Raw genomic sequence first — 22369 nt, 5'->3', positions numbered from 1 at the left:
TTTATCTATAAAGCATTCTTCTTTATTTAAGTTAAACAATTTTTCAAGGATGGTTTCCATCTATAAAATGAACAAAGTACAAGCTCTGTACAGCAGACTTTTCAAACCAACTGAAAAAACAGTTTCCAAACTATGTTTCGAAAATCTGCAAAACAATATCACCGTTCTTGCTCTGAAGACAATAAGAAAAGTTCTCAGGAGACTCCATTGCAATTTGCTTCAAGGGCTCTTAATTTATCTTTCAAATGGGCAAATTTCTTCAACATTAAAAACCCCTAAAATCACAGTAAGTAACTTTGGCACACGGTCATGTAAACATAACAAAAGGATACCACTTCTTGTGTGTTCTCTCAAAGAAAAGCAATGCTGTCTTTAATGTACAGCTCCTATATTGAAACCCCTATGCACAGCATCCGTGGGGAATTAGTGAAAATATTCCTGCCTTACAAGATAACAGTTGACATTAAAGACTTAAGAGATGGAATATGGATTATTTTTTTTTTACTGGCAATTCTGATTCAGAGTTAAGAGACAGGTCAATATTCAGAGTTGCAACTGCTGATTTCAGTTAGTACTACCCTTACTATGATCAAAGTTGCAAATGGAAATACCTCCATGGGAGCGGCTGAGCAGTGGGTTTTTTCTTTTAAATTCCATTTTTCAAAACCTCTAACAATTGACTTGCTGCTGAGCCCGTATTTCACCATTTATTTTCCAGAATATGAAATAATCTACTGCTATGTTTATGAATCACGTTCAAGTTCTCAGCTAGGTTAAAAGCTACAGATAGGGAAAGACTAAAAGCTGAAAAAATAGTTTATCCACTGCATGGCCTCTAGAACTGGCAAGTTTTGAAGAAAGTTGATTGCAAAGCAGCGGGGAAAAAAGGTATTAATTATTCATAAAAAAGTCAGATGATGGATGGGAGAAACGAGATTTAATGCCCCCATCCAAAAGGTATGCAGGTATTTGCAAGTCATCACTTCAGACACACAAGGTGTTTATGGGCACACTGACTAGCACAGTGAAAGGCATTTTGCCCAGAAGAGTACCACCCCTACACCGAGTGTACAGATGCAGCCAACAGAAAATGAAAAATAGGGAACTACTCTACTTCCAGGAACAAAGAAAGAGGGGAACTGTACCAGCATACTACAGTACAGCAGATGCTTTTCACCTCCTTATGATCAACTTTTACATTTTTCCAAGATCCATCATCTTACCAAAACCACATTCTAGCACTGCATGTCTGCACTGATTTTTGTCAATGCTGTATCACTTATTAATACTTATATACCTTTCCTTCTCATTTTAAAAGCTCATTGAAGCATTTGCTTTTAATAAAAAAGTATACAGTCTATGCAAACATAAGAAAGGACAGGTCAAAGTTGGGGTTAACTTCGGCAGTATTATTTTAATATAAAAATGACATCAGCTGGACTAAAGCTGCAAAATGCATGGGGTTCTATGGTTAAAAACACATAGAATTTGCTGGATCCAGGCTGATTCCCAGAGCCAGGCCTGAATCCATTCAAAAGCTCCATTTAAAGAAACAGAATGGAAGAAAATTTCCCAGTAGTAGGTCTATAAATTAAGCAAGTGCAATTCAGAGATATTACATAGCTGCTCATCCTTGCAAATTAAAATTCAGATCTTGTGCTCTCAGTGACGTTACTATTCTATCTTATTTCTACAATTCAAAAGGGGGCTTTGAGACAAAATTTTTTCTCATTAGGGCCCAGAATAAAACTGTGCTGAACCCACATGGCTGTATGAAAGATCTGCACTGTTTATATAATTTTGTAACAAAGGAAGAAGTATTTTGAAGACAAAGTACTACAGAAATGATCAACACAAATATCAAGTACAAGTTTAACGATGTCCAGAGCACATGTAATGAATTTCCAAGTTGGAATAAACAATCCGAGCAATCATCTGTGCAGATGCACTGACTTATTCTGCTATTTTCTTTCTCCTCCTGAGTTTCACGATCTCCAGTGAGGGTGAAGTGTTACGAAGTAGATCCAGTTTGCAAAGCAAAAGCATCCAGTGTTAGCACGGACATCATACTCAGCAGCACAAAATCCGCACCTTCATAAAGTTTCACTCTCCTAGCATTCCAATCCCATTTCTGGTTATACATATGTCAATCACTTCTTTGATAATTATAGGATGATGAGAACTGATATAAACCGTTGGGAGCTGACAATATATATACTTTTATATATTTATATTTAGAGTCCATCATAGAAAAGTTCATATTCAAATTACCAAGTACACATAGGAGAAAAAAAAAAAGCCTTCAAAATGACACTTCTGTTTCTGGAAACAACAAACCATGTTTTCTATGCAAATGGAGATTCCAAATGACCTTCTCCTAGTAATTTTTCCCACCCTCCCTCCCACACCCTGTTCCCCACAGGTGTTTCTTCAGATCCTTTTTTTATCATACATCAGTTGTTCCTAGAGTTAATTATCTGCTGTGCAAGTACATAACTGAAGACAGAAAGGAACCGTTGAAGTCTTCACACCAAGAAGGAAATGTGCTGCAGTCATGTTCAGTGACATCTTTGCAGTGCTCCAAGTCTCCTGGATCCCTGCTGTCGGCTTCAGCACTCTCCTACTTTCAGATAAAGGTGGAATACTGAGGTATATAAGTTCCGTGGAAAGTTTTTAAGAAATACATCAGTAATTCAATCAAAACTTTGCCCAACGTCTATGAAACAGCATTTTGCTTGTAAGTCCTTCTACTGCTGCAGATTAAGTGTGAATTTCCACTGTTGTGACAAAGAAGGACTGCAGATCTCCACAGTGAGACCACCATTTTTGGCATTTCGGCTGTCTAGACACAGGTTGCTGCCAACGTGCCTCAGTTTAGAATTGCTTTCAATTTGTTCCCATTTCTGGAAGAGAAAAATACAGTTACTGAGCTGGAAAAGCAGGGAAAAGATGAGTTCTACATCCTGCCATTTGAAGTCTTCATAAACTTTCCTGGCTTGTGAAAACTGCAATAGTAGTATGCAGTTTAGATGATCCTTGAATACAAGTACATAAGTTCTGGCAAGCCCTGCCAAAACAACTGTTTATTCAGCTGACGCACTGCAATAGATACAGAATGCACCAAATCATTTTCCTCTACATCAGCACTTCTCAAATATGCTGCCCCGCCATCTTACCTGTATGAAACCTTTGGTCTGATGAAAAAAATAAAAATCACAAAACCCATCCACAAAACACAACACTTCTCAACATAGAGAAGCAAAAAGCACAATCACTAAAGACAACTTCACAGAAATCTGTCAGACACCTTACAGTTATACAGAAGACAACCAGTCAATCTGCAGTCTCAGAAACTCTTTGCCCAAGGTGATGCCAAGGACAGAATAAATCCAAAATACAAGATGTTAAAAAGTAAAAGCTTTTTCTGTTGTATTTCTCACATATTGTGCCTTTAAATCTAATCAAGATAATTTTGATTCCTTAGTTTCCTCTTCTGAAGAGTGGCAAGAATATTCTTCCTTCATCAAGGAATAGGCTTTCATTTATCTGTCTGCAAAAATTGAGACACAGAAGCAAAGAAGCTGGCAGACAACCAGAACTGATGACTTAGCAGAAAGAGATGAATTGTTATAGGACTAGATCAAAAAGATGGAATGACTCTGCAAATGTGATTTTCCTCAGCCATGGAAAATAGGTGAAGTTACAATGCTGCATTAATAAAAATGAGCTGAAGGAGTCTAGTACTGTTATAAACAGGTCACAGCTGAAAAGAGGAAAGGAAAGCCAAATCACACTCTGACACACAGACTACATTATCTTCAAACTTCACTGAATAAGACCTTTCAAAAATACATTGTGGAATGTATATTCTATTTCAGAAAACAGACGTGGCAGTTGAAGACTGCTACACATCGATGCTGTTGGGTGAAACCTTCGCATAAGGCCAGCGTTGGGATAAAATCTCTGTATGTTCTTAAAAGATTGTCACTGGCATGTGAAAAGAAAAGCTATTTCCAGCTGCTCTGCCCAGATGTCACACATCCTAACTTTACACACAGAAACAACCGCGAGACAGTGATGAGTAGAATGGATAGAAGATACAATTACCAGGGCATGTTCTTGGATTCTCATTCACAACCCTTGTTTTCCCCACTGTTTGCAGAGCGCGTTCACAACATACTAACCTGTCTGCTGTCGTTTTCCCTACATCCCTGAAGTTTTATTAGCGAACCAGGTGCTCTGTCCACAACAGTAAGGCACAAATCCATGTGTTTCACCGACTTGTCCTTTGTTAAGGCCCACTCCTAGAAAAAGGAAGAAAAAAAGTGTACAAAATTGTGTATACGAACATATGGACACAGTGCACACGCAGTCTCAGTTAAAATCTTGTAAATAGCTCTGTATGAGCATTAGAAGAACCCATTGCTTCCCATAAAGCAGGGGAGGGAAAAATTGTTTCAGTACCCCAGAGTCAGTGCAGGGCTGGGCTGGCTGTTTGCTCCCTCTGCTGGCTTTGCACAAGTACAGCAGGCAGTCACACAAATCCTCGGGGTTAAAACATTTGTCCTATTATATTTTTATTTCTCTCTCTCTCTCTCTCTATATATATATATATGTATGTATGACGGGGGTGTGCGTGTGTTACATACTCCCCATATATTATATGTAGGATAAATTTATATATATGTAAAATATGTGTGTATATATAAAATTTATATAAACTCTAAAAATGTGGTTTGCAACCCTACCTACACTCTAAACAAAGCATATGTACTACAGCGAGGAAAGAATAGTTCTTAATATGATAGAGACCACCAGAAAACAATACACAAGAGGGCCAAACTCAAGGGCTGAGGGAGATTATTGCTTCCTATCCAAGGCATGATTTACAACAGAATTTTTTTGAAATGCATTTAAGTATACAACTCAGAGAGCAAAGACGAGCTGTTCTGTATGTATTGTTGCCCAGCTTGTTTGATCTCAGCATCCATCTAAAGGGCCTGATCTTGCACTGGTGTTCAGACTTTCCATGCCCTTCCAAAAGTTTGGTCTCCAGAATCCAGACTTGTCTTCATTTGTCTAATTGTCCTTAGAGTAAGAAAGCTGATCTATCCACTGAAACCATGCTAATTATCCAAATTGTTCTCGTCTGTACTTAAAATGGCACAATTAGCTTTTCTCCAGCAACTAAAGAGAATTCAGAGTTGTATAAGACAAAACGCTAGATATATTGGGTAGCCTGGCTACACTCAAATGTTATTTTGCAAGCAATCAGTGTTTCAGAGAAAAATTAAATTACTAATCCTATCCCATTTAATTATTATTATTTTTTTTTTACTTCTTTTCTGATACCGTGACTGAATTATTCACTCATGTAATCACTTTTGAACTCAGCAGATTTACCAGTTATTAAATTTCTTTGAGAACAGATGCTCAGGAAACAATCAGAACTCTAAGCCACACGATTACATAAAATCGCCGTTGTACAGGTAGCAAGCTATTAGATAGGTACCATATTATGCAAGTACTAGAATAATGACAACTATGCAAAACAAAGCAAAGACAGGAGACTCTGTGTAGCCCTTTGTCTCCAAAATCCTTAAGCTGAAAACTTTCCTTTCCATATGTTAATCTCAGATGACAGCAAAATTACTTGCTTTCTCAGCTCTGTCCAGTTCCTAAGATGTCAACAAGAATCATTAATAACACTTTTAACAACTTAAGAAATTAAACAAGTTATTTTCAGAGCTTATCAGGAATCACAAGCAACCCTGAAACAGATGGCCCCCTTATAAGATTTATACTGAGTAGTGACAGCTGAAAATACGGCCAGGGAAGTGGTAAAACTTGTTGGAGAACCCTGCAGTCAGAGAAAGTTAGAGCCTTGACAATATTGCTTTATACATCTTCACCTTTCCATCAAAAGGCTGCAAGAGCCCCAGACACAACAGAAGTCACACAAGAAATTAACACATTTAAAAGTCACAGGTACTGCTTCAAAAAAGTTCCAAGCTCTGCTGCTGGAGATAATTATGTGACAACCCTTTATGCTACGAAACACGGTGTATAGATGCTTTTCTCCAGCCATAAGAAACTATGACTAGCTATAATGCAGATTGAGCAAGTTCCACCGCACCAGAAGAGAAGTTGCAAGCAGTCTATGTGCTTAGTGCATGGGCTAGAAATAGGATAGCTCTACATAACAATTTGAAAATCAGGACACCTGAAAAAAGCCCGAGTCATAAATCAGAAACATAAAGTTAGTGGAAGAACCACTGTCCTGAAACCTTCCCCTTGCACTTAAGTGCACATGGCTTTACCTTTAGCTCCTTACCATAACCCTACATATTTGTACATAGCTGTCAAATACACCACAATTCCTTCAGCCCTTCAGACTTGGGCACCTGCCTTTTAAACCACGGAATTCTCGTAACCTCAGCAGAGGTGGGGGGAGACAGGGCAAAAAATCCCATTCTTACTTAAATTTTGCACTTAAAAGTCGTGTTAAGCGTAAGCCAGAGTACACTCATCAAATTATAGTAGAAGGCCTATAATGTTTGAGTACTCTTAACACCCCCCCAAAAAAAAACTCTTGATAAAAATAGGTACAAACCACACAATACAGATTTAATAACTCTGGTTTGTTGCCTATCCCTCTTCTCCCATGCTGTTCACTCCTTCCAACACAAATTATGCTTGGACATAAAAATCTTTTTTTGACCCATTCTGCTTCCTAATTTTTCTGCATGGCCTCTCAGAGACCTGTTCAGAGCAAGTGTACATTTCTTTGTCAAGGTCAGCTTCACAGGAGAAACTACAGAGAAAGGAGGGTCAGATACAGGGGAGGGGAGTTTGAAAGAGGAACATAATTTTGTTCATCTACAGAGAATATACAACATCAGCAGAAACTTCCAATATTTCTGCACCAAGGCAATTCTGACATGTCCAGCCTTTCTGCTAAAAGCCATTGTGGTGTTATGAAAAGATGAGTGTACTTTCATAAAGGTAAAAGAAAAAGCCTCCCCAAATATATTCTCTTTAATGACAAGAAAAAACAGGCGTATCTCAAATGTACTATGGCAATGCATTCAAATCAACACAGAATCATAGAATGGTTTGGGTTGGAAGGGACCTTAAAGACCATCTTGTTCCAAATCCCCTATCATGGCAGGGACATCTCCCACTAGACCAGGTTGCTCAAAGCCCCATCCAGCCTGACCTTGAACACTTCCAGGGATGGGGCATCCACAGCTTCCCTGGGCAACCTTGTTCCAGTGTCTCACCATCCTCATAGTGGAAAATTTCTTCCAGATATCTAATCTAAATGTACCCTCTTCCAGTTTGAAGCCATTACCCCTTTTCCCATCACTACATGCCCTTGTAAGAAGTCCCTCTCCAGCTTTCTTGTAAGCTCTTCAGATACTGGAAAACCCCTATAAGGTCTCCTTGGAGCCTTCTCTTCTCCAGTATGCTACATCTTCCAGAAAATAACCCCTTTACTCTAGTCTTGAGTTGAATTTAGAGTTTTACCATTCTAACTTAAAACAGAGTGAGCAAAATTCTGATACTCATTCAACAGTTGATTTGTAAGTGGTCAGCACTCCATTTTAACAGATGTATTTGAAGTATTAATCTTACATTTGATTTATAGTCAGGTTGATTTTGAAAGGAATTTAGCAACAAAGCAGCTCGCAGAACAGTGAGCACGTATGCACAGACTTCATGATAACTAAGTCACAACTGCAGAAATAGATTCTTTGAAATAATTAATGCTCTCATTTACTGATTTGACACATTTGCAATTAGTTTAAGAGTAGGATTAGGAAGGATTTGTTAAAACACTCCCTTTATTGTGAATGAATAGGATTATGACACTTAGGCACCTCTGTTTTCTAGAAGAGCCAAATAGGGATTTAAGACCAGTTGGTGGGGTTTTTTTTATATCCCGCTACCACAAATTTGAAATGACTAATAGGGCATCACAGTAAAGCATTCTTCTATTTTACTGGCCTTAGGCAATTTGCTTAATACAACCTAAATCTTTTCTGAAGTAAAAATCCTTCCCCCCAAAAAAATCAAACACACCAATTCTTTGAAAAAAGCTTTCTATACAAGCATAAAGCTCCGGGAAAGGAAGTTATTGGCCTCTAGTGTAAAAACAAATATTAATAGAGACAAAGGAAGGGGTAATCTGATGCACATTGAATGAATCTCTAGGCTTAGATTCTAATCCTGAAAATGCAAAATTATATTTGAGGGAGAAGTTATTTAGCCAATCTTATAATAACTGATCTGCTGATTGGGGTTCATCTTCCTATCACCAGCACACAGTACTTGCTTTAGTTGAAAAGTTTTACTTACTATTTTTATTTGAGATCACATATTGTGGGAGAGAAAAAAAAAAAAAAAAGGCATACAGACCTGGTTTCCCCCGGCATTATGACATTCATAAACTCCAACAACACCATCTGCAAAATGGCCCAAAGTGTCAAGGCAATTGGTACCCTGCTGCAAAGCCCCAAAAGCTATATCTTGATGATCAGGTACCCTAAAATAAAACCAGAAATATCTGCTTAATACAGGTTTTTTGTTGTTTTGTTTTGGTTTTTTTAAAACTTGTCTTTACTTGGAGTATTTTTAAGATGACAGGTTAAACATGAGTGATGACTACTATCTGGAAATCTCAATCATCTTCTGAACAGAGAAGGCAATTATCTCATCATGAACTGACCAAACACGAATAAACTTGCAAACTTAAGACAGAATATAAAAAGACTTGTACCAGAAAATGAGGATGAACATACAAATTCTGCACAAAAAGCTAATTAAAGATGACTTAACGTCCTCATTTAAGGTCACTCAAGCTTAATACTATCAGTTATGGTCATCAAGCCCTCTTGTTCTTTCAGCCAAGCTAGCTTGTGGCAGAAATATGACATTTTACATTTTTCCCAGACTGTTGTTACTGAAATGTTAGAAAAGGGGTTAAGAATTAAAAAAAAAAAAATATATATATATATAAAAAATCAATGTTTTGCTGATATCTATTTGCACATAAAGTACACTCATATAGTATGGAAATACTGAGGCAAACCCATAACCCAAAGTGAAGGGCAAAGGGCTTATTAGGTCTTTTTAAAACTTCAGGCTATAATACGAGTGCAATAATTCAGGCCAGCAGAATGAGCACATGAGAGATGACACAGAGTAAGACAACATTACACGTAAGTAATGCTTATGATAGCACATTTTCCAGCAGAGCTCACAAGGTATATTTTTTCTGACAAATCAAACAAAAATAAATATGCTCTGGCACTTTTAATAGAAAAATAAAGAATAATTTACTTCCTCAGCATCATCCTAGTTTATGAGATTCTTTAGTATGTGTGTTTCTGTACATGTTCCACTGGGCTATCATGGCTGGTGCTTTTGCATTCCAACCTGAAATGCCACTAGCAGTTACCTGACTCTACTGACATGAGGTGCCCCCAGGAAAAAAATGAGTATTCTTATAAGCCAAACACAGTATCTTACAATTACACTACCAATATTAGGTTGACAGCAGACAAACCAGTTCATAGACTTATATCTGACAGACATTTATTAACGGGTTATTGAACAAAAACCTTTTTTAGCCTTTCAAAAAAAGTGTTTCTCTTTGAGGATTTTTCATTACTTAGGATGCATTCATGTTACCAGGACTGTTAGCAAAGTTACCCCTCATTTTCCTCTTCAACCCCCCCCCCCCCCCCAAGTTAGCGATTATCCAGTGACAGCGAACAAGAGACAGAAAGAGCAGAAGACTCAGTTTCTTAAGGCTTCAGCATCTACCCTGGTCTGCCAAATGGACAAGGCTCTCTTGTCTGCCGACTCCCATTACTTGTTCTGTGCTGAGATTCAGCCTCCTCACTCAGTCAGGCATGTGCTTTGGTGAAGGCAAAAGCCTTTAAGGGGCAACAACCGGATACAGAACAGTGCACTTTTAAACAAATGGCCTATGTAGGAGACTAACTTCAGGCTCATAATTTGAGTCCTTTGGGCCCTGTTCTCTAAAACACCTGCCACTGCAGCTGTAGTCGCAGTAAGTAGAAAAAGGAAAAGGAGTTTACTAGGGGAAAAATGTCTCTTTATGAATGGAACTAATAAAAACAAACAAAAGAAGCCTGCAAATCATTCCTTTCATGAATAAATTAAAAAACATCCTTTAAATCCAAGGAAGGGGAAAGAGTAACTGATGATTTCTGGGGAGGGCAAAAAACAAAACTCCATACTATCATCAATTCAGCCAAAACTCACCGTAACTCAGGATAAACATTTTCAAGATACCACTTGAAGGGTTTGCAGCTAAGTCTCTTTCTGAGTTCCATTCGGCTTTGAATACTAGAGGGGAAAAAAAGGAGCAGTTTTCCAAGTCAGGCTGGTGTCTTGATATACATTAAGGAATACACAGAAAACTCAAGAAAGTAGAACCGTAGAACTATATCTTAAAGCAATAACACATGAGAGCTAGCACTGCTTTCACCTCAGAAGGTGCTGTCTCATGAGGAATACATGAATAGGGCAAAGAAGTACTTGTGACTTACTTGCCATAAGGTACATTCCTGGCTGAAGGCACTGCTGCATAATAGAAATTTTTATACTCATCCATCCAGACTTCTGCTGCCCTGCGTGTATTTCTAGGAACAACCATATGATACGCACAGGTTAAATTTTCTCTAGTTGCAATTAAACCATGTCATTTACCCTTGGGTTGATTTTAATCCCTCATAGTACTACATAGTCGGCTGCTTCATGCCAGGCATATTAAAGATCCAAGTAACAGAAAACCATTAGAAAGTAACATAACTGAAATCAATGCATTTAGAACGAAATAATGTTTTTTCCACACTCATCACTGCTTCCGGTTTTCATCCAGAATTTAATACGCATCTTGGAGTTCTTCCTGCAAACTTCATGGAAGTGTTAGGTTGTTGTTTGGTTTTTTCTTTTTATAAGAATAACTTGCCAGAAGCCAAATTCAGTGAGTGTTCACCTGGATAACCAAGCTAATTTGAAACATAAAAATCTCAACAATTGGCAATATTTAATAAATTTTTTACCTTTCTGAAAACATATGCTAAACACAGTCCTGACATTTTCAGTCTTCATCCTACTTCTACTATTTAAGGCTATGAACTAAGCAAGTCTGCTGTAGCTGAGGTAATGGAGGAGATCCAGTAATTAGAAAATACTTTTAATGCTAAAATTCCTGCATTTATGTAACTGGTGTCTCTAAATCTCCTTTTGGACTCCCAGAGGGTAATGCCTTTTACATGGAAGCCAAGGGATGGAAAAACTCATTTACTTCTATTGTTCATAATTTTATGTTTAGAAAATTAAGTCTTATTTCACTTGCAACTGGCATGCTCTGAACTTATTTCACATTTGGCAGTAAGTTCATCTAAAGCAACTGGAGTAAACTCAGTCAGCCAATAACTTCTTTTATATGATTTTTCCAATTCAAAAGATAAAAAATAGTCAGTATAAAGTGAGTTGTTCTTGCCGACTGCTGAGAAGGAAGGACACGGGGAAGGAAAAAACCTCACAAGACAAAACCCAATCTTTTATTTTGTTTGAGGACTCATTTCTCCCTGCAAAGATTCCTTTAAGGTTTTTGTAAGCAAAATTCCATTCAATCCAGATGAGAGAGCTATTTGAGTCTATCTTCCCTTGCAGTCTCTCAGGCCTGTGTGAGAGCCAGCCACTCAGCACCTGCCCCTGTTGCTTGCTCAATCAGCTTGGCTGCCCACAGGCCAAACAGATTTTGGCGGTGGGAGAGGAACTATTAATGTTTGCCAGGGTTTAACAACTCCAAAGGCACTTCCAAGGCCAGAATGCATACTTTCATCACGCTTCCCCATACTCAAAGCAGTTCAGATTTAGTGTGGCACAAGTTACAGAACCCATGTAGATGCTGAGAAGTGCCTAAACTAGAACGACCCCAGAGAAGGCACTGAGGAACACAATGTAGGGTGTACTCAGCACTTAATGCTGAGCGACACTCAATGAACCCTTGCACTGAGCGATCAGAGGTAGCTTTCCATGGAGCAGACCAGGGTATGCAAGGTTTATTAGCTCGTCTGAAGTCATATATTAAGGCAGTGCATAACAGTCTAACAAAACCTGCCAGACACAAGCTGTATCTGCCCACACCACAGAGCCAGGATGTGGTCTCCCCCTCACGAAACAGGACTCCCAGACTCTCATCCAGAATCACCCATGTGTTTTGGCTGCCAAAAAGCAGTGCATACTGACTAGTCAGATAAAAATAGGATGCTCTACCCCGAGCATTAACCCAGCACAAATTGCACACAGTCAAGGGACAGATGATGGTATAAGATAAGTCCTGACTGCAAGACTAGCACAGATTCCACACAGCAAGTTTCTTGGCACCATGATCCAACAAATATCTGATAAAACCTGTATTATACTACCTCAGGTTTCTTGTTCTGTCATTGCTAAAACTGATTTTAAGGCTTTTTGTTACATTTGACACCCAAGAAAGCTGACCGATGAGGAGACCTTCAAATATACAGCAACTTGTCAACCCTGCTTTTAAGTGACATGCAACTTTTCCAGGTCAATTTAAAAATAATTCCAATGAAACAAAGAATTTTAATGGCATTTCAGAATTTGAGACAGCTCAAATGTATCTAACGACACAGTTAATAAACCACTTGCATAGAAAGGTAGACCTGGAAAGGGCTGTAAGTACCCAAGACACTAATTTTCAGGCTTCAGCTGAGCTCACCATTCAAGTACACATGGGATTACTTTTTCAAGTCATTTTGAATACAAATGACTGGAAAACACAATGTGACTTTAAAAGAAAACTGTCATAGCAATTGTCAGGACATTTAAGCAATCAAATCAAGATGATGATTTGACTTCACCACAAAATCCAAAAGCTTTAATCCCAGTATGAATGCAGAATCTTCAATGCCTGCTAATATGATGCATTTCTGATGTCTCCTGTACCCTTGCATGCATATAGCCACACTTTTTTCCTAATTTTCAGTTCAGCTATGTTTAAGTATCTATTTAAATCACAAGAAAAGCAGCATCTTAGCAACAGCCCAAGGATGGAAAAGCTGCAGAGAAGTGGGAAAACTGCACAGCTTATATATTTATTTTTATTAACTATGCTCCTTGTTATGACACTAATTTTAAAACCTACCATGACATTAAAACATGGATCCCAAGCCTACAGGATACAGTTTAATTGGTAGATCTTTCTACCCTCCTGATGCACACTATAAATACTGGAATAGAGATGTGACATATTAAGATGTATATTTCATTGCTAGCTTTTGCTTTCCTATAAGTACTATTATTCATTTTTCACTGTAGCATAAAATACGGATCTCAATGAAAAAGACCAGAAAAATCCCTACTGGAACTACTGGAAGAACCAGGACAATGACTTTATTTTAGCAAACAAATTCATTAGAGCCATCTTGGTGGCACAACCAGTGTGGAAGAGAAGAATTACACCCTAAGGAGGTTCCTCAATCTAAGGTGAAACAAGTCCAAACATATTGGCAACTTACAACATTTTCATGAATTTAAGTACACTCTGATCTCTGTGTTTCTTCTTGTTAAACCAAGTTTGGGCTCCATACCCCTTCAAGGATAAATAAACAATTTTTTTTGCAGTTCTTAACCCACAGAACCTTTAGTTGAGACTTGTAATTCTTCAGCCCCCTGAGACTCAAGTCCAATCCTCTAAAACAAAGCATACAGTGATTCTTCAGCTACAACTGATAGAGCCTTGGTCAAAACCTCCACCGTACACTCATGCAATACATTCATCGATATTAAACATTATGAACATGAATCAGGATTGCTGTTCTCAGTCTATAGAGGAGAAACTGAGGAAATAGCTCAGTATTTTAGCAACCGTGGTATGTTTTATCAATAGCAAAATTAAAAGACATATTAACCTAATCAGTTTCTTAGACCTACAGAAAAAGCATTTTTAAACATAGCACAGGAAAGGCACATATGATATAGAATGAAGTTGGCAACAGAATGGCACAAATGCCAGAATCAGTCAACATAATCATTTGCATATCACTTACTGATAAAGTATTAGCAAAAAGCAAGCAAAGCATATTCATAACAGTGTATTCCGGCTCTTAGTGAATGATGAAACTGTTTCTATAAAATGAAGATTTATGAGACAGTTCTGAAAATAAAGCCTCCTTTAAAACCAAATAAACACAAACTTCTCAAAATTTATGGAATGCCAAGCTAAGCATTTCCTTCTTTACCAGTTTCTCAGGCTGCGCCTACTGGAATTTTTCCTTTTTGAACTTTTAGATTCTTCTCTCAATCTGCATAGTTGCCTCAATTAATTTATTTCCTTTTAATTAATAGTTTTCCATGCTAGATAACATTGTAAATATTTCTAAAGAAAAGATCCTTAAAATGAAATTACTGCCACCTGCTGATCATCTGAAGAAATCCCAAACATTGCTATGTAGCTGAAGAACTTGACTTAACAGTTACCTTGCAAAGACGGTACCGCTGCCACCAGGAAAGGTGTAAGGATGCTGTTTACGGAACACATGACCCACTCTGCTGCAAGGGATGATTTCTAGGCTGCCACCACATTGCCAAACTCTGAACGAGATCTCTGAAATGTAAACATGAAAGACAGACCTACATCACAAAATACTGTACATTTGTAGTATACTATTTACAGAGAAGGCTTTTAGTAATTATTGCGGAGAAGATCAATAAGATGGTTTTCTGATAAAATCTAGGATAAAGACATATCTGAGCATTTGTTATTCTCCAAGCTCAGAAGAAATAATTATATTAACTTAGAAGCAAATCAATGTGTATTCTCTTATCCAAGGTTACCAGCATTCCCCAAATTCATAAACCCCACTGCAATTTCCCAGAGTAAGGTAGGTCTATATGTACTATTACTCTGCTTTATCTAAAGGGTAAGCGACAGTATGTACCCATAACAGATAAATTAATGTTCTAACTTATTACACAATTTTTTAGCTAAAGATGGAATAACACAGTGGACAAAATCAAGGCTCGATAAAACAATCAATAGATTAGAGGTGCTAACTTATAACAGCAGATAACCAGTCACTCCCGAACGCTGGCTGTGGAAGGAATTATATTAAGTCACAGAATCACAGACTCGTCTAGGTTGGAAGGGACCTTTAAGATCACCTAGTCCAACCTTTAAAAAAAACCAACCAAAAACACCCAAAAAACCCAAAACCCAAACAAAACACACACACCAACACTAAACCATATTCCCGAGCACCATGTCAATTTGTTTTTTGAATATCTCCAGGGACGGTGCCTCAGCCACTTCCCTGGGCAGCCCATTCTAATGCCTGATAACCCTTTCAGTGAATAAATTTTTCCTAATATCCAACCTGAACCTCCCCTGCCACAACTTGAGGCCACTTCCTCTTGTCCTATTGCCTGTGACTTGGGAGAAGAGACCGACCCCCACCTCTCTACACCTTCCTTTCAGGGAGTTGTAGAGAGCAATAAGGTCTCCCCTCAGCCTCCTCTTCTCTAGACAATCTTTATTTGAAGACAGACTGAGCTAAAATGCAACTTCTGTAAACTGAAGGTTATGGACAGTACACTTCTAAGCCAATCTAGTGAGCTGACCCTGCTAGTGAGGTCAAAAAGGTTTCCAGTTAAATTAACATGGAAAAATAGGCTAAACTATTTTTTAAAGCAATTGAATGAGACATTGTCTCTGTACATTCTTCACAGCACTGACTTAATTCCTACAACTCTTATTTTGAACTTAGAATGAAAAAAAAAGAGAATCACACTAAATGACTGGTCAGCATTTCTATTAAGTTAATAACAAAAGCACTTGTAAGTTTCTACCAGAATAAATTACGCATAGAAGACTTCAGGCTTTCCCATATCTAGCTCAAATTTGGTCCCATGCTTCTCAAACTGTGAAAGCAGAGGAGTAATAGTTTTTTTGTATACCACTTTGAAGCATTATTTATGGAGTTTTGCTAGCAAGTTCATACAGTTATTAGCCCAGCGTGAGGGGATGCTGCACTCAGTGAGGACAGCCTAGTGAAAGACAACAGGGCGATCTGATCAAAGATAAAGATTTTTGCATTAGACAAGCAAGTGCAGACTAAACACTCAAATGTAGCTTGAGACTTACATAAGTATTAGGAAATAAATGCCTCTGAAATGACATAAAGCGAGATTTTGGTTAAAAATGAAAGGTCAATGGAGTATGCTAAAGCTCTTTTCTTAAATTATGCATTTGAAGGTTTAATAAAAAAAGTCATTGTCATCTATTGAATGTACATGGGCATTGAAAAAGTATTTTTGTTTAATAAGTAATTTAGAAATATCTTGTGTCAACTTTTTTCATTATCCATAACTTCCTCTACTGTGTACATGAATTTGATTAATTCCCCCTCCATAAATTCCCAGAAATGTAAACCCACATGTATACTTTCCAGCACTTTTGATTCTGAAGATGAAGTGAAAATGAAAAATAGCTCTATGGGAAAGAGAGCAAAGGACTACAATAGGAAGAAGCAAACTAATTCTTATTTACACCAACATGGCTTCTAAAGTCTGCATGGATTTTTAAAGAAAAAGGAATGTACAGCAACTAAAATGTAAAAATGCCCCACAAATTCCCTTTAAACATCTTTTCTGCCACACTCAGTGGGAGAAGAAATGTTACTATTGTAACAATTTCAGCGGACACAGTTTTTCATTAAAAAGGCATTAACAGCATGTCACACACACTTCAGTTGTGTGAGATTATGTTACATCTCTCATAACAGATTTGCTCTTTTTACTGTAATGTGTCATTGGCACAGAAGACAGGGGATGTCTTACTTGCTCCCTGATTTTAGCAAAATTATTACAAAAAGCACAGGTTTTCAAACAAGACCCAAACCTTCTAATGGTCCATCCAGTTCTCCAGCGTACTCCAATCCTTCTCTGCTTGTCAAAAAGCATTCTGAGCATTAGAGTTTAGAATTCAAGACAAGACTGAAGAAACCTTGATCCACGTTTTGTACAGTAAGCACATGTCATCGGTTACATTTAGCAACAAACTGAAAATGTACCATGTCCTCACAGTAAGAGCTGTCTCTTGGCTAATTTAGGGAAAACACTACAGGCCCATCTTGAAATTTGTGAAGATGAGACTATACTAACTTATGAACAAAATCTCATATAAAAGCTGCTCTATATGTGCTTGAAGGAAAAATGTTAAGTTTTATGAAGCATAAATATCACGTATAGAATTATTTTGCAAGTCCATCTAGCAGGTTATTTGCATGAAACATCAAGCTGCTGATGTAGAGATACGCTTGAGAGTAAAAGGCCTGATGAGTGCGCATGTTGAATTTTAAACTGCGCTACACAGATTTCCAGTATCTGGTGCCTATGTCATTTATTGCCAATAAAATCATATGCCACATGATTTTTACTCATCTTCAGTTAGTCCAGCAGCTATGAACAAATCATTAGCTGTCTGCTGTACTGACTGACTTTGCCTTTTCAGGGAGAAAAGGTACCCCAAAGTCTTCATCTCCTCCTTGTGGAGGAGAAGGAACAGAATGCAGCAGGAGTAACAGAAACAGTCTTCTCACCTTGAGTGAGGAGTTGTTGCTTGTGCCCTTTCCTGCTATCAAGGCCTCAATTACCAAAGCAGCTGCTAAATTTTCAGGAAAAACTTGGTTGCTTAAGTACATGCTTGCAGCTAATCAAATATTTAAGTGCTCTAGTGGCAGAAGAGGTTTTCAAAGTGAATGCAAGTATTACTGTATTAAGTTTATCCAATGACTTTCCAGGACATTGAAAAAATGAAAAATTATGATATTACTATTAATACAATTTAGCAATATACAGCCAGAATAGTGAGAAAACAGAAACAAAGAAAGTTATTGTTCAAAATATGTAAGAGCTTTTTTCGAGTATTGCATAGGAAGGTCAGAGACTGGACTGTAAGGATGCCTCTTCCAGCCTCTAAGTTTCTTACAGAAGCGCTAAACATTTGATTCCCATGTCTCCATACTCTGTGTGCTGTATACAGCAGACATTTCCTTGTAGGGCAAGCACATGCTCAATGCATATGCATATATCAGTAACTCAAAATACTCATGGGTTTTTACAAGTTCAAGGTATTTTAGGATTTTGCAGGTAGCACGTGCAGTACAGAAGTTTCTATCCTTAGAACTGGTCCCAAAACCACTATTTCGAATGTCTGAGATGCATCTCTACCTAAAAAAAAACCTAAATTAATGACAGACTGGAAGTCTTGAGAAGTTGTACAGTTCTGGTCCTCCCACATCTGTTTTGTTTTAATACAAGTATAACAGTCTTAACTGGAGAAAAACTTGGTACAATACTGTAATGCAAAGCACCAAAAACCTACTCAAGTCAGATCGAAACACCAGGTCAAAGAAATGGCTAAAGCACAAGTTCTCTCAGCCCCTGCTACCTCTTCCCTGAATCCCACCCAAACATCTGAAAATAAGCAATTTCAGCAAAAATGCCTTCTCAACGGTAGTTATCTTGAAGGGCTAAAATAGGCGTGTAAAATTAAAAAACTCAGTAAGTTTAGTAATACCCCGGCACCTGCCTGGTATCTAAAGTTAAGACATAGATTATTCTTCAGTCAGCCAAGTTTTAATTGATTTAAGGTGTATGTAAGACCAGTAAACTCATGAACGCCCGCGTTCTACTTTTTCCAATTAAATTTCAGCAACTTCCTACAACATGCTTTAAATTGCCAGCATTTAAACATTATTGTATTTTAATCAATAACTTTAAATAAGGATATGAATTTCAAACAAGATAACATTTTTTGAAAGTAATTGCTTATCTATATCCTGTAAATTTTTTTTATTTTATCAGCCAACTTCCATTACAAAAAACCTTCATGGCTTAATAAACAAATGTTTATTCTCTCACATTTAGCATATAATTCCTAAGTTGTTTTAAACCTTTAATTGGAATAAACCCTTTGGATTTTGCCAATAATTCATGTGAAGATTTAACTCTGCTTTTAACCCTCTTCAGACAAAATCAGGGAGACCATGATTCCGTGACAGTAAAGTCTATGATGAAACCCAATTTCTTTCAAGACTGATCCAAAGGTAAATAATATACATACCTAAATTTTCTCCACCCCAGACATCCATCATCATGTCATACTTCCCTAGTTCTTCAAAATAGGATTTGTTCATCACAAATAACCCACCAGCTATCATGGGTGTCCTAAAAAGAGGAGAAAAAAAAAAAAAATCAAATACTTACAGAACCGTGAACTGGTAGGTAGCTATTACTTGCATCTCAAGGTTAATATCTCCTTGAAAAAATTTGCAATGCTTTGAAGTGAAACTGATTTTGTATCTATCACTTCAAATGTTGTCTGCACAAATTTCTATAGCATATATGGTATTATGACCACCTTCTGAGACAGTTTCCAAATCTCCATTTGGCAAACAAGTTCTTTATGTGAAGGGTAGCAATCTGTGCCAGCAATAAAGCATTAAAACTGATGCTGTATCATTAGCCCTCAAAACATACCAACTTTAAACAAAGTCACATCCACTTTTTCTTAAAGGGAAACAATCTACTAGCGTGCTTTAAAATATCTTTTTCAAATATAATTTATTTCTGAGAGTCTCATAATACTACATAAATACAAATGAAATTTCAGTATTAATGAAAGCTATAGTAAAGATCCCCTTTCAGACTTAGAGAAGATGATTTCTAACTTTGCTCAGCTGCAAATTACAATCTTTTAGAGGGAGAAGTGGTGGTACAGACATACTTTATGGGAGCAACTGGATTTCCTTGCCGTGCTCTTCTTTGCTCTGGTGTCATGTAATCCCACTTGAACACTAGGTTCCAATCAAAGCCTTCAAGAAAAAAGAAAACAGAGTAGGAAGCAAAAAGTTACGGTCATCATTCAACTTGTAGTAACATAATGTTGACTGAAAACACTGGGAACCATTATTTAAATATGTAAAAACTTCTGGGTAGAAAATAAACAAGTAGGAGTCCAGATGAAAGGTAAAGAAGTTGACGGGACAATAAGAAAAAAAAGTAATCTCAAGTACAAAAACCCCTTTGATTTCCCTTGTTTCCATCTATTACACAAAGCAAGAAACTCAGACAATAAATGACAAAGCAAAAAACCTTGTATATGAATCCGGTGTCTCATCTTTACATCAAATAGAACATCATATGAAGATCTTCCAGCCATTTCAAATGCACCCAACAGTCTGTACTTTACAATTGCTTTTCAGCTCATATCAAATGATCACATATTTATGTTTATACAGGCTTTAAGTACTCTTAGTACTCCTCTATCAGCAGAAGCTCTGTATCATGAAGGTCACAACAGGTTATGTAACTGCCACTTATCTTATTAACATTCATTTAACTTCCTGCTTTCCCACTGCATGCTTTAAGTGCTTCACTTCTTAAATCTGAGGCAAGTGCTAAAGCACTAAAATCTTACTTCCCTTATGTATACACATATATGTGTGTACACACACAGCAACAGCTGTCCCAGTCCTTTGGTGAGTTTAGCACAGAAGCACATAGAGATCACTAGAACAGACAAGACCAGTTAGCCACCAACAGCAGCAAGGTTGTCTACCTGACAACCATTTGAATTCACTCCTTTAGGCAATAATACACAGTTGGTATAAGACTAACTTCCTATAGGAAACACTTTCATAACAATTTTTGAGCTGTTACGCCCATAAGCATGAACATCTATTAAAAAAAAAAAACTACAGAAGGTTCATAGCCTTCTCCCAGAACACCTAGCAATCAGCCTGCTGCCACACATATTTAGATTCTATTAGGTCATATAAGGAATGACTTCCAGATTTCTGGTGCACAGATGTCAATAGTTTTCTTTCTCCAGCATGAAGATAAAGCAATTACTTTGTGGAGAAGTGAGGAAAAAGCTAAGGTAAACAGACAAAAATTACAGTCCTACAAACTGTCTGTCTGCATCCATAAACATGCACAGCAATGACTGATGCAGAGTTAAAAACTAAACAGTTTTTATTTTAACTCACAAGATACTTATCACACACAATATCCAGAAATTATCCTGAACAGACTTTACAGCACACATGCCAACTCTTTCTCTCCATGTTTGAGTATTTCATGAAGCGTTGCACCGTAAAAATGAAAGACTAACTACTCCAAAACTCCAAGTAGTGAAACAGTAATATGGCTGCAATCGATAGTACTGCAAAGCCTCCAGCATGAAAAGCAAAATGAGCTCCAGTATTTCCATGCAGTTAAAAAGTCACATTTCATCATATATATGTAGCAAAACTACTTGCATCTGGGAGAACTTGAAAATACCTACTGTTCTCCAGCAGAAGCTGTAGAGATAGTTACGTACACTCCAGTGAACACAAGGGGTCTCTTTTGGAACACAGCACTCTGTTACAAACTCTGAACAAGTGCATAAATTGTCTACCCATAAAAACTGTTTTTCCATCTCCATTTTCACTGACTCTGGGAAAAATCTGCACTCAATGAGATAATATCAGTAACTCTGTAAAAGGAGTATTTTTAAACACAAGCGCATATCCAATATGAAATTCTATCCAGTGTAAACTGCATCATAGGCATAGTCTAAATTATTAGATCTCAGTTAACTACAGTTTATTCCAGTACTTAAAGTATTTCTCAGGGTGGCATAAACATTTTTGCAAATCTCCCCTCAAAAAAAAAAAAAAGAATTGTAACATGAAGTGCATGGATTTAGTATCAGACTTGGGAAGTATTTCAGCCCTGTCAGTTATAAAAAGTTTGTAGCATTTGCCAGGTTGCTTGTCTTGGGTGATTAAGTCCTTTCAAAACAGGCCAGGCACAACTGCTGTCCCAGCTGTCTCAATTCTCCCTGCTTCAGCCACACAGATACTATATCTAAGGTTGAAAGCATAGTTTGGTCTCCATGTTTAGACTTGGCCCCAGTGAACGCCCTGTGATGCCAAATGCTGTAGCGCCTCTAACACTGTAATCTGTCCTCTGGGAACTGAAAAGAAATATATTATTCATGTTTCAACAGACCGCCAAATAGCTTTAAACACTGGTATGTGCAACATTCCTATTGTTAACATTAAAAAAAAAAGACAGCCTCTCACTCCTTAATCCAGAAGTATGAAGGTTTCATACACTTTAAATTCTTTTTTTTTTGAAAAAGAACCTCTCTCTATTGTGTGCGAGAGGACAAAATGAGCACTAGAAAGTAAAAAAAAGGAAAAAAAATTGGGAAACGTAGTTCCAAAGATGAAACATGAAAAGCAGT

General features: G+C 37.4%; 1 protein-coding gene across 1 annotated transcript in view; it reads right to left on the bottom strand.

Annotated features, from left to right (window-relative positions):
- Positions 1–22369, bottom strand: part of GALNT2 (polypeptide N-acetylgalactosaminyltransferase 2) — a 44493-nt gene continuing 22124 nt past the window's right edge. Inside the window, exons 8-15 of the mRNA XM_014951124.1 lie at positions 19859–19946; positions 19196–19299; positions 14551–14677; positions 10584–10676; positions 10297–10380; positions 8422–8548; positions 4185–4304; positions 1–2903 (exon numbers count right to left, since the gene is read on the bottom strand). Coding sequence (XP_014806610.1) covers positions 2748–2903; positions 4185–4304; positions 8422–8548; positions 10297–10380; positions 10584–10676; positions 14551–14677; positions 19196–19299; positions 19859–19946 — 899 coding nt within the window. The 3' untranslated portion in view covers positions 1–2747. The remainder of the gene's footprint in view (positions 2904–4184; positions 4305–8421; positions 8549–10296; positions 10381–10583; positions 10677–14550; positions 14678–19195; positions 19300–19858; positions 19947–22369) is intronic.

This window comes from Calidris pugnax, unplaced genomic scaffold, assembly GCF_001431845.1.
Source record: "Calidris pugnax isolate Ruff unplaced genomic scaffold, ASM143184v1 scaffold24, whole genome shotgun sequence".
NCBI lineage: Eukaryota > Metazoa > Chordata > Aves > Charadriiformes > Scolopacidae > Calidris > Calidris pugnax.
This window is presented reverse-complemented; position numbering and strand designations above follow the sequence as displayed.